Source organism: Fusarium oxysporum, chromosome I, assembly GCF_013085055.1.
Source record: "Fusarium oxysporum Fo47 chromosome I, complete sequence".
NCBI classification, from domain to species: Eukaryota; Fungi; Ascomycota; class Sordariomycetes; order Hypocreales; family Nectriaceae; genus Fusarium; species Fusarium oxysporum.
The window spans coordinates 1,092,227-1,105,296 of record NC_072840.1 but is presented as its reverse complement, the minus strand read 5'-3'; the positions used below and the strand labels follow the sequence as shown (position 1 = coordinate 1,105,296).

General features: G+C 47.5%; 4 protein-coding genes across 4 annotated transcripts; all 4 read right to left on the bottom strand.

Moving 5' to 3' along the window:
• Positions 1 to 193: 193 nt before the first annotated feature.
• FOBCDRAFT_235087 (fido domain-containing protein) lies at positions 194 to 1,393 on the bottom strand (the record flags this gene model as incomplete). Its single annotated transcript, XM_031180763.3, has 2 exons — positions 194 to 325; positions 446 to 1,393. The coding sequence occupies 2 exons, from the start codon at positions 1,391 to 1,393 to the stop codon at positions 194 to 196; spliced, it is 1,080 nt and encodes a 359-aa protein (XP_031041531.3).
• Positions 1,394 to 2,437: 1,044 nt separating this feature from the next.
• Positions 2,438 to 3,739, bottom strand: FOBCDRAFT_194409 (peptidase S8/S53 domain-containing protein; the record flags this gene model as incomplete). The annotated part of the gene is made up of 2 exons (XM_031180762.2): positions 2,438 to 3,379; positions 3,431 to 3,739. 2 exons carry the CDS (start codon positions 3,737 to 3,739, stop codon positions 2,438 to 2,440), a joined length of 1,251 nt encoding a protein of 416 aa, XP_031041530.2.
• A 5,149-nt stretch (positions 3,740 to 8,888) lies between these two features.
• FOBCDRAFT_266685 (uncharacterized protein) lies at positions 8,889 to 9,449 on the bottom strand (the record flags this gene model as incomplete). The annotated part of the gene is made up of 1 exon (XM_031180761.2): positions 8,889 to 9,449. One exon carries the CDS (start codon positions 9,447 to 9,449, stop codon positions 8,889 to 8,891), a length of 561 nt encoding a protein of 186 aa, XP_031041529.2.
• Positions 9,450 to 9,940: 491 nt separating this feature from the next.
• Positions 9,941 to 12,857, bottom strand: FOBCDRAFT_151122 (glycoside hydrolase superfamily). The gene is made up of 2 exons (XM_031180760.3): positions 12,108 to 12,857; positions 9,941 to 12,059 (listed from the first exon to the last, which is right to left on the bottom strand). The coding sequence occupies exons 1-2, from the start codon at positions 12,615 to 12,617 to the stop codon at positions 10,002 to 10,004; spliced, it is 2,568 nt and encodes an 855-aa protein (XP_031041528.2). The 5' UTR covers positions 12,618 to 12,857; the 3' UTR covers positions 9,941 to 10,001.
• Between the last annotated feature and the right edge of the window lie 213 nt (positions 12,858 to 13,070).

Below are 13,070 nucleotides of genomic sequence, written 5' to 3'. Positions count from 1 at the left end.
GAAATTTAATACGAGAAGCCTCCAGCCACGTCTGTTCGCTGGAGGTTGCTGCATGGCTCGCCTATGCTACCCTACATATTTGATGGCGGCTTCGGAGAGCAAGAAAACCTTGAACTTCTGTCATAAGTAACAAAAAGATTTTGGTGAACTTAGTGTAGACTCAGGAGGCCTTTAGATCAGTTATTTTTATCAATTAGAGTAAAGTCCTGAAGTTTTTTGAGATGCGCTTATTTCCAGCTTTCGTCTTGTAACCCCGGATTTCGCTAAAATGTCCGACGCGTGTGTGGCGGTTAAAAGTGCCTCTTTTGAGTTCGGGAATAAACTTCTGTTGGGTATCACAGTTAAAGATGGAGTCTAGGTAGGCAGGAGTAAGAAAACCTCTAACATAAAGGCAAGATATTAAAAGTAACTAGTCTAAGGTTTACTAAAACTATGCTAAATTTACCCGAGTCTTTTCATCATTTAGGACAGATACCCTAAGTTTTGTTGCCTCCTTTAGCCTAAGCATGCTATCACGGGCATGTTGTAGTGTGAAAAACGCGAGCTGCGCCATACTTTGCGCCACGGCGATGCGCAAATACTCTCGTCGATCTCTGCCGTCCTGCCTGATGCTGACGATGGGACACCCACCGCCGTACTTAATGAGGAGAGTGTTAAGAATAAGACGGCATGTCCTGCCGTTGCCGTCTCCAAAGGGATGGATGTTAACAAACTGGTGGCAGTACTTACTTGCAAGCGCTACCGGGTCGATTTGTCCTTTGTTCGTAGCCTTCTTGATATCGGACTCTAGTTCCTCTATCATGTCGCGCATCGCAATGCGGACCTTGCTATGGTCCATGAAGACATGAGAACCACATTGGACATTCCATAACCGGTACCGTCCACTGTATACGTTCCAGGATATATGTTCGCTGATTTCGATTTTATATGTCAGGTCACCATGAGCTTGCACGATGATATCCTCAGATAAGCCCTTGCTGTTGATGCAGACTTGCTCGATCATGAACCGGGCAGCCTCGGCGTGTTGAACGATCTCTCGGTAACTTTGAAGGATATCGGCATGTTTGCAAGGTAAGTCGTTATTCGAGAGATAAATTTCGAGTTGTTCGTAATCTGGGTCACGTTCGCTAATCTCTTCGGGAGGCTCTTTGCCTCCTCGGAAGACGTCTTTGCAGAGCTTTAGTGTGAAGTCGAGACCTCCGCCAACATTCTCGATCATATTGGACCCATAGACCATGCGAGCGAGTTCATCTATGATATGTTCGTCAAGGTCAGACTTATCTTCAGACTGTTCCAGCCCTTCTTTGACATCTGTAATGTGCCTGCGTAGTTCCTGGTGAAGTTCTTTGGGGCTCTTTTGCAGGATGTTATACTCATAAGCGTCGTCATCCATGTTGATAACAAGGGCTTCTTTACTAAGAGGAGATAACATGCGCCGAATGGATCGTCCAAGATGGTTATCCAAAATGTAATCATCTGGATCATCAAAGAGGGCATCGAACCTTTGTCGCCTAGGAGCGGGTGTCTTTCCGGTATGGTTGTTCTCGTTTTGAAGACCGTCAAAGGGGCCCTGGGACAGGCTTTTTCGTTTATGATTGGGCATCTTGGTGCTGTGGAAAGGAGCTTGTATATGAGGTGGCAGAAAGTGTTGGCGAGTATAAAGAAGAAGAAAGGTAGAAAGTTGGATCGGAGTGGGGGAGGGGGAAGGGTCCCCTTTATACCTGAAGTGACTCTAAAGTTATAAAAGTTTACCCAAACCTTATTACTTTATTGAATATTAGCCATGTCTACCTAAACTTATATAACGTTATTGAACATTGGTTTTTTGTCCGAGCTACGGCCCCAAAGTAGGATATCACTTATCAGGGCTGCTCGAAACCCAGGGGAGGATCAAGAAAACTTCTAACCGTAAATCAAAGCGCTAAAAAAGATTTATCTAAAGATATACCAAATCTATACTAAATTTGAGTATGGTTTTTATTAGAATTACCTAGGTCTTCTATCATTTAGAGTAGAAACCAGAAGCTTTCTTGCTTCCACCAGGCTACTCGAGATAGACTAATACAGTAATGACAATGGCCATAGAAGTGACCCTTACCATAGGTCTTCGGACAGTCTTGAAGTTTCAAAAGCTTAATTCTTATGGCCATATCAAACTATCATACAGGTATCAGTGCATTGAGAGGAGAAGTCACATATTCCGTTTACGACCGTCGGGGCCTTAAGATCTCGCGATATGTACAATTGTATATTCAGATGGCCTATGAACAGCGACTTTCGAATCAAAGAGTGTCCCCAAATTCCTCCAATATCCGCCTTCATAATCTTGTAGTCATTCTCAATCTCATATATACTCATCGTTCCCAACCCTCATCCTCCTCTTGGATCAAGGTCTCACAACAGACATCCATCGTCTCTTTTGGTGATGTTAAAGCGCTTACTGGGCAGTGTTGCCGTTGTTACCGATCAGGTTGGGGGAGCTGCGGAGGTTGCCAGTGATCTGGCCAGAAGTAGCAGTGCTGGTGAGCCAGTTGGTGACACCAGAGACGCCGGAGACACCGTTGACAGAGATACCGTAAAGGACAAGACCAGCAATGTGGGGAGTAGCCATAGAGGTACCGCTGATGCTGTTGGTGGCACTGTTGCTAGTGTACCACGCAGAGAGAACGGCGGAACCGGGAGCAAAGATGTCAAGGACGGTGCCGTAGTTGGAGTAAGAGGCAATGGCCCAGTTGCTGTCGATAGCACCGACGGTGATAGCGCTGGCAGCAGAAGCAGGAGAGGTGTTGGCGGCGTTGGCACCATCGTTTCCAGCAGCAATGGCAGAGATGATACCAGATCGGGAAGCAGAGTCGACGGCGTTGTTGAAAGAAGCAGAGTAACCACCACCAAGAGACATGTTCACGACAGAGCGAGCAGTTCGACTCTTGGAGATGATATCGTTGGCGGCCCAGTTGAAACCAGCGAGAATGATAGAGGTGCTAGAAGAGCTGCCCTGGAAGACCTTGACAGCCTGGATGGTGGCCTTCTTGGAGACACCGTAGGTCTTGCCGGCAATGGTGCCAGAGACGTGAGTACCGTGGCCTACAGAATCGGCGTTGTCGCCACTGAAGGCAGTGTAGACGGCCTGAGCACGACCCTCAAATTCATTGTGGGTGGTTCGAACACCAGTGTCGACGACGTAGGCATATGTGTTGGTACCAGCGTTGGTATCGTAGATGTAGCTGGTAGATCCCCTGGAACGGTGAGAGACCGTGCCGAGTCCCCAAGTGGCGCCACTCTGAGTAGTCAAGGCACGCTTTGCGAGAGTCTCTGCCTCTTCTTCCTCCTCCTCAACCCAGTTGATGACCCACTCGCGGTCCTCTTCGACGATGGCAACCTGGACTAGATATCAGCATCGGATAGTTCATCGACATTCGGTGTCACTTACATCGGGGTTCTCCTTAATCTCCTTGATGGTGCTCTTGTCGAAAGAGCCAGCATAGCCGTGGAAGCCATACTTGCCGTTGTAGGTGCGCTCAACACCCTTCTCGGCACGCTTGTTCAGTCCACGCTTGTGAACATCCTCAACCCAGCTGAGATGGCTCTCGACATCGGCAGCAGCAATATCAGACTTGAGGGTGACGATGTACTTGCCAGGAATGATCTTGCTGGAGTCAACCTTGGCAGTAGTAGGAGCGGCGTTGACGAGCCCGAGGAGGGTTGTCGCGGCGAAAGCGAGGTTCTTGAAGTTCACCATTGTGAAGATACAAAGGATCAGAGGCAGAACAAGAGACGATTGGGGATGCTTGTGTGTGGATGAGACTGAGGGTGATGATGATGAAAAGGTAAGTTGTTTTGAGGAGGACAATACGTCTTATATAGACCTGATCTATGTTGCTAGGCGACTGCTTCAATAACAATATGGATGGGCTGATACGGGGTTCGTATGTTGAGTTCATGAAGTCACCTCTGCCAGCCATCCGCAGCCATGATACATGGTAACGTTAGCTATCATTGTGGTGGCAGAAGTATATCGAACGGTTTGTGGAGAGAGACTTTGTTCTTTGGTGCCCCCCTGAAGTCAAAAGCCCAACAGCCGGAGATTCTCAACCCCAACTTACAGAGTGCAGGGTTTGTAAGGTGCAAATCTGCAAGTGTCTTGCATCTATTCCCAGACATGATGTCCCATCAAGACACAATCGAAGGGATAATTTTCATCAGCTTCCTCTTGCGGCGACAACCGACAGATTTACGTAGCGTCTCGCCATCGTCTTCAGCAACGCCAGACAAAAAGAGGAAGGCGAGATGCGATGCATCGAGGCGGCAGAAGCCCTGAGAGGCGACTCAGGATAACGAGAGTGCAAAAGTTCTTGAGAATGCAAGAAGCAGGTCGGTGGGCCTGGCATCAAGGCCAAGAAGGATGCATGGGACTTTCATCGTAACGAATACCTTGATGATAGAGCACCAGGATATCATAATGGGTCTCAATTGACTTCCTGAACACACCCGGCTTGTCTCACAACTTATGAACAACAATACGTTGACGGAATTCGATTGCATGTGGTGAGACATGGCGTGAGGAATAAGGAGGCTACCATCAATAACCTTGGCTATAGTTGGGTGTATTCAGGATCTGTTCAGTGGAACTCCCTGCCGTCAATCATGATCGACATGGCACTAAGAAAACAACCCTCCAACAAGTTACTCCTAAAGATCAACCAAGTAGTCTCGGCCTAGCCTCATATCTCGATCTTGGCAGTGACTGCCGGTATCCAGAACTCCTCAGATGATAATGGGGAGCGGCCCGAGGGGGAAGGCAAATGCCTTCTAGTCCCTGATTGGAGGCAGGAAACAGGAACATAGCCAGTCGGAATCATGGATCGGCCCGTAGAAGATGCATAAATCCTAGTTCGAGGTGTTTATCGTCAGAGGCTTGGTGAATTGATAGTCGAAAGAAGTCGAGCGGGAAGTTAGTGAACTGCCTGATAAAGCAACTATGCTTCTCCGCAACTCCAGCATAGCCAAAGCAGGCTAGACATTGCCCCTTGATGACCTAGCCCTACCGATGACAACAGCCGTGCGGGAAGGGTTTCACACCAAGAGCTATGCTGCAACTTGAATAGAGGTTCCAGTCATAGATGAGCATCAAATCAACTTCCTCTTTGGGACACTATGTCCGAGTAGGTGCGTATCGTTGCCGCCGCTGGCCTCGCAGGACAAGACACTGATTCGAATGCTCATTTTCGCTGGAGGCTGATACAGTGAGGCTAAGCTGTAGGGAAAGCACCCTTGCTTAGCCTCATGATTCTATGTCTCGAAGCCCACGGGAGGATGAAAAGGAGGGCAGCGTGATTTGATGCGAGGGGTTGGAGTGCACTCCTTGCGGAAGTCTTAGATGATCTATATCGATTGTCTCAAACGTTGCAATGAAGATATCGAGATGGTAACAAAGCGATCAAAGCCTGGTATTTGGTATCCCTGTTCATTGAATCTGTCGTAATCTACATTCCATCGAGTTTGCGCCGGCGAATAGATATCCTGAGTAGTTGTAAAGTTGAAGTTTCCCACTGTAAGGCCTGGGTGGAGTTGATAGACTAATAGAGGGGCCGGAGATGCCACGGGCAAAAGCCAAGAGTGGGGAAATAGATCAACCAATGAGAAGTAGCGGAAGGAGTAAACGGGTTGTTGGTTCTTTCCTGTCTTACCTGTCTGCAGAGATAAAGATTTGTGGCTTGGACCCAGCAGGTGCATTGACGCACCCCAGAAGTCTAACTTACAACAACAACAACAACATCATCATCAGGCTTCACAATCACTTGTTCAAGGGTGAGGCCAAGACACTTTAACCCCTGCAGAGACACGGAGATTTTCACTACCCGTTAGCGCCTTCCTTCCCGTGCCAGTTTAATTCTAACCATAATTCTATTCCATTCTACCTATCGAAGCCTGATTTAGGGTGCTAATCTCGAGTCCCTTTTAGGTATCTGCCCAACCTTGGTCAAGGCCAACCTCAGTAATGAATGGACCCCGCTCTATCTTCACATCTCATGACCCTTGCTCATGCATTCGACTAATCAATCAATTAGCCCTTATCAGCACCGCATGATGCTATCAGAACAAAAGTACCTGTCATGTTCTTGGATAGTACCTATTCTAATGTGTTGCATTAGGTTATCGGTCAGCCAAGACCTACGTATCATTCTTGTTCAATACCGAACTAAACTCCGAGTCCAGGCAACCCAACCCATTCGTGGAAACTATCCGACAACACTCGCACGCCATCTTGTACAGCACTCGCTTATGGCCAAGGAACTTTTTGACTGGTCTAGCGATGTTTTGAGTCAGGAGACGCTGACAACCCTGGTCGCTCTCAATAGCTTAGGAAGACCAGCAATTGGCTGCCATCATCGATACCCTGCTTTGAGCCTTTTCAATAACTGTCCAAGGCATACACATCATACTGCTTAGCGAATCTGTTTATTACTCCGTGACCACGCCGCACGATCGCCACGGCCCGCCGGAATCCTCTCGACAAAGGTTTACTACTGTTGCGAGGCTCAGGAACAACAGCAAGAGCTGAAACTGATCTTACGGCTATCAACCGAAGCTGGCTCTCGCAGTCATCCCTAAAACTGAAAGTAGACCACGCCGCTTTGACGTTTAAGCATCTATTAAGCTTTACGCCAAGTGGTGTCCTTTTGCCCTGGGCTAGTCTGAAGTCAAACTCATGGCTCAAACTTGATGCCACGAGGTAGCATCTGCTTTAACCACAAGAGTCCGTATGCAATATGGCACCTCTCTCACTTTGGATGAGATCATCGATGTGGCATGCCCGCTTCCTGTACCCTGAGGACCCTTGTCGCCGTTGAATCGACGAGTGTCGCCACTACATGAGATCCTGCCGCTAGGAAGACCTACCACAAAAGTACTTACGACCTTGATTACTTGAGCTCCTTCCTAGCTGGTCACTATTGTCTTCGAACCGAGAGCTATGTCACGATAAGGATCCCATATTGTTCAATATCGTCAGCAGGGAAAGTCGCCTGCGAGGCACCTCAAAATCCATCCCACGCAGCTTCGAGGCGACAGACTCCAACAAAGGTTCCCACATCCTGGAAGAGATCAGGCTTCCGAACATAGATAAGCGCCACGGTTAGCCAGCTATATGTGCGTTAAGCCTTTGAGGCAACCTGAGCGGTAGCAGTGATATCCAATCACGCAAGGCACGAGGCTTCCAAGACTTCTAGACTACTCTCGCCTTTCTATGGAGGGTGTTCTGCACACACCATTCGAGTTAAAGATCTTCGAAAACGTTCATGCATCTACTTCCATCAATACATACTTCTAGCTCTTCGCTCTTCTTCGATTAATCACTTACGACCATTCACAACAAGAAGTTGCTTCTGCTACCTTCCTGTTTACACCATAGTCGCCGAGATGCTGCATCAGCAGGATACAGCGCGTCTATCAGATGGTATCTGGTTTACGCTAGAACGTAGGGACACTGACCTTTCTTCGATTTCTCTGACCACAAGCAAGCTTTAGAGACTCTTCCACAGCTTCTACCATAACCAAGCCCCCCTTACTCAGTGATAGACCATATTTACAACTTAAGAAGCAAAACAATAAGGGGCCAGGCATTTCAAGCCCGTCTAAAGCTATATGAATTTTCGAAATAGTAATCGTTGGGGCCGCTATTGACTTCCTTTGTTGTCTAGATCTTCATTATGGTCGCCCAGTCTTAGGTGTGCCATCAAGGTGCTTGAAAAAGGCGGCCGGCATGTTTTGATTGACTCTGAACATTCTCTCATAACCTACAATCTGTTACTGGCAAGTGAATCTGATTCAAACTCTGTTTGGAAAGCGGAAGTTGGGGATAAGACCGATCCCATAACCTAGGGAGACATGGTCGGTCCGTGGAGTAGTCATACTTAACTTATTCAGAGGAACCTCAATTCAAGATTCTAGTTCTAACTCCAATACTAGTTCTTGACGAGAGCAGGTAACACTGATTTAACATTGGAGCCCTAGTACTGCAGTACGGTCTTCAACTTCAGCATGAGATCCAAGTATTGAGATGCAATCCATCCCCTTGTCTTTGGAGATAGAGTTCTTAGGTAATGTTCATGACGCCCAATCACCGACGCAGCTTTTCTGATGGTCTTACACGGAACTTGCATGAGGCAGTGATACGTTGTTATCTTGCCAACACGGCGTGTGGTAGTGAAGGCAGTGTGTAGTCGCATTGCTCCGCAAAATGCTAGCTACACCTCCGGATATGCTGCTTCGTATGATCAACGGCTCTTCACACACGAGATCATCGTCTTAATCATGTAGGTTGCGTGTCACTGCGAAAACAAAACTCGAGACTCGCTAGCACCCTCATCAGCACCCCCTCCTGTCCCTCAAGCTCATTAGTCTGAAACTTTCCCTTCCGACATTGATACTCATCCATCATGCTTCAGTCAGGGAGTTGAGAGAAAAGAGAACATATCTGTGATTGACCGTATGGGTTCTGTCGGCCTTCAGCGCCAGTATCTCCTGAGGTGCATCCAATGCACCAGTGCTCCCGAAAACACGATTCATGACCCAACTCTTTGCGATGCTGACTGATTATATCTCTTTATGTGTGAGCACCATCAGTCTCAACTGCCGGGATTACAGCTACTGAATAGTAGTGCCGCTCTCTTGTGGTGTAAGAGTAGCAGCCCCTATTGGTCCTCATACCAAAAGGGAGCGGCACCTCACATTGCAAAGGATATGCATTGTCAGCTCAACATGTTGGTACTTACGTCGACACTGAAACATCCAGGCTTTGTCACAGGTAACCTTAATTCAACTACCTCAAGCTGACATAGACATACAGATATTTACCGACTCCTTTCCCACCATGTCTCTTCAAGCGATCACATCGGACAAGCACTCGACTCCTTATTCCCATCAGTCTGTCTCCCATCGACTTTACTACCATCGACCTTTTTCGGGGCCCCTTCTGGCATAGGAATACCTGGAACATCCTTGAAAACCGCAAAACTTGACGGTGTCTCCTCCAATACCGGGAAGTGAAACCCGCACTGCGGACACTGTTCATGAAGAACAGCCTGCTCCTCAGCAAGATTATACTTTTTATCCTGAGTGTGATTACACACAGGACACACACGAAGCAGTCTTGTCCCAACAAGCTCGAAATTAGTGATGATGTCCTCCATAATAGCCCCGTTAGCTGCCCACTCCTTGCAGTATTTATGGTAGGTATTCTTGTGCCAGTCGTACAGAGCACCACGACTAGTCCAGAAACTGCATTCGTTGTACCAGCTTCTGTCGTCAGGATGTTCCCACCAGGTTAGGTGTAGAAATCCTGGGAGTGTCATAAGATGGCGACGTGTGTCGGCGAAGAGAACCTTGAACTTCTCGTAAGCGTCTGGGCTGGAGAAGCGGACTCTTTGCATGCTCAGATAGATAGGCATAGTGGCAGAATAATGCTTTGTGTATTGAGAGGATGGTATAGATTTGAGCTCCCTCAAAGCTTTTGTGGTATAATATCAACAGGATCGAGCATCAACTATACAGTAGTTGAAAGTAGCTGACGAGAATTTGGACCCCTTCATACTGCCATCCTCTCACTTTATACCTTACACCACCATCTGACTTCTTTTATTATGTTACTTGTCACTCAAGACTGGTCAGGAAATTATTTCCATATCAAGAACATAATCACGAAAGCATCTGCGACCATTGGCTTATCAAATATCCGGGGAAGCGGGGGTGATTAAGTTTCCTGATAAAGTTACGATAACCGTTATGGCTTTGTGGCAAACATGAGTAAGACGTTTTGTGTGGATGTCAGCTGTTGACTAGCTCGTGAGATCTTCATAGCTTAAGCCAACCGAAACTTGCTGATCGTATTGCTGAGACGCTTGAAGATCTAGGCAGAAAACAACATCTCCCGAGGGTCGAATGTAGCAATCACTATCAATTCACAACTTCATATGCCCGTAACATTAAAAATACTCTGTCTCTCAATCGTGGATCTGCATCCCCAAGTACTGTGTCTTGAGTACAGTACCCTTCTTGGCACCTGTAACACCAATCTTGACAACCTCACCCGGGACGATGTCGACTAGGTTGTCTTCAAACTTGACCCCATCGTCTCCGCTCAATACCGCTAGTCCCTTGATAGGCACCTCAGCGCTAATCTCAACGGACTTGCATCCTTCAGAAATTTCAGTCTTGAGGTTCTTGGGCTTTTGGAAGTGTAGGTACTTCAGTGGCTCGGGCCAGTTGACATATCGTGCAATCTGTTTGCCATCCTGGTAGAAGTAAGCTGCAACAACAGTCTTCGCCTGAAGGTCAGCATTGGGCTTCTCAACGGGGACATCCAGGGTCTTGATTTCCGTTGAGCGGTTACTCTGGAGAACTAGATCAGAAACAACTGTCTGGGAGTATGTCTCCTTTCCGGTCTCAACGTCCCAGGCCTTGACAACACAGTCTACAGTAACGTCTTCCAATTTGAGATTACTTCCCCAAATCTCAACCTTGACCTTAGTCTCAATATCAACCCTTGTGTATTTGTTCTTGGGGTGCTTGTGCTCTCTACGTGTCATGCCAATAGTGATAGGTGCCATCTCCCGCTTGATGGTGAAGTAGGAATGCTTGGGCTGAAGGTAGTAGTCACAGATGGCCCATGAAGTAACCGGCCAGCAGTCGTTGGTCTGCCAAACCAAGACACCACTGCAATACTCCTTTTTCGGACCCTGCCACTGTCGCTTCCAAAGCCTATAGGCTGAGGCTAGGGCCTCGGCTTGTAGCAGTTGGCTGTAGTAGACGTAGTCTTCCAAGGGCTCCAGCGTGAAACGGAAATTTTCGGCCATGTACAGACCCAGTCGACGCAACTGTCCATCTGCCTTGTTGTGAAAGTCAATCGTAGATGATGTTGAGAATCGCTCAGGGTCATCTTTGCCTTGTGGAAGGAAAGCATCGATGGTCTTAATATCTGGGAAACCTTCCATACCAAACTCGGAAACGAATCTACCAACGAGCTTATCATAGTCTTGGTACTTTTGTTGAGAACCGTGCCAAACATTCCATTGATGGATATCTCCAATAGTTGGGTCAGTGGTCACCTTGCCACCCCAAGGGCTGGCAATATGATAGACGGCATTTGGATGAAGATCTTTGCAAGCGTCTGGGAGTAGCTTTTCGTAAATGTAGCGGGCAGGGAAGTCGGTCTTTAACCAGCTCTCTGGGTCATGGTCGTCGAAGTCATATGTAAGATTCTCGGACTCACGCAGTTGGTAGTCCTCGTTGTTGCCAGCCCAAAGAACAATTGATGGATGGTGGCGAAGTCGCTTGATATTGGCTCGAGCTTCTCGGTCAATAGACTTCCGTAGGTCAGGCCAGGCAGGGTAGTTGCCACAAGCGAACATGAAGTCCTGCCAAACAAGGATGCCGAATTCATCGCAGGCGTCATAGAAGACATCTTCTTCGTAGATACCACCTCCCCAAACTCGGAGCATAAACTGATTGCCATCAGCGACGAGCTTGACCCAGTCTCGGTATCTCTCTTTCGTAATTCGAGGAATGAAGTTATCTGCTGGAATCCAGTTGCTTCCACCGCAGAAGATCGGGATGTTGTTGACTTGAAAAAAGAAGCTGGTACCTGGCTGACCATCAAGCTCTCGTTCAACAAGTTCAAGTTTGCGAAGGCCGATCTTCTTGGAGATTGTATCTATCTCGTTATCGTCCTCGAGAAGAGTGGCCTTGATGGTATACAGGGGTTGTTTTCCATATCTGACTGGATACCAGAGAGCCGGATCTTGGATGTGGAACGTAGTGGTTGCGTCTTTGTCTTTTACATGTGTGGTTTCAGATGCAACCTTCTTTCCATCTAAAGAGACTTCAAAGCGGACTTTTGAGGCTGTGCCTTCAACAGCCGCATGAACAACAACATCCGCCTTCTTGAGGGACTTCTCAACCTCTGACTCAGTGTAGAGATCTGCGATATGAGACTCATAAACTTCAAGGTTGATAGGTCTCCAAGGACCACATGTAAGCAAAGCGGGACCCCAATCCCAGCCCTGAGAATTAGTTAGATACTATGAAACACCAAAGATGGAATGACCTACCCAGTGGTACTGCGCCTTTCTGACAGGCAGTCTTGAGCCATCCCCATTCCAGACAACATACTTGTGGTCAGGATGCTCTTCCACTAACTTCCATCCTCTCAAATACGCCGCATCAAATGTGATGCGGAGCTCATTCTCGCCGTCCCTTTTAAGATTCTTTGTGACGTCCACCCGTTCGGGAACAAACATGTTCTCGGTCTCAAGAATCTTTTCCCCATTCAACTCAACCGTGGCGAAGGTATCCAGACCATCAAAGGCCAGAATCGCCTCTGCACCATCATGAATCTCGGGGCTAGAAAAGGTCGTCTTGTACACCCAGACAGTCTCCCCGATCCATTGAACTTTGAGCTCGTTCTTTCCAATATAAGGGTCAGGAATCTTCTTATGATGTAAAAGGTCAAGATGAACGTTTGTTGGAAATTGAGCGACTGGTAAATAAGCGGAGTCGTCTTCTTTCTCCTGCTTGAATTGCCATTTCTTGTCGATTGGGGTGACAGTGCGGGGAGCCATGACGAAAGGGTCTCAGTGAAGCTGTGATTGTACACGTTGTGAGAGAAATCGATTCAGGGGATTTACCTTATGAAAGAGTGAAGTTGAAGAATACAGAAAAGGAATAGAAAGGAATGGTTTGGTTGACGATCCGACCTTTTTGGCATGGAAGGAACGATGGCTTTAACCGGGCAATTTGCCAGGGCAGGTGCAAGTCATGATGACCCCGCGATGTACAAATGCATCCAGGTACAATCCTCGTAAGACGTCCAATTCTTTTTCTCAATCTCAATGGTCAGTTACGAGCAATAGCATGTTATTTCAACATCTACACTGCAGAAGAGTTTCCACAAGCGCTTCTACGGCACGTCGATCCGTCACACCAATAAGCGCCAACTCCAATTCTTCAAGCCAAGCTGAGTCCCGAACGATGAATGGTGGAATTTCAACTCCGCAAGCATCTGGTGATGAGTA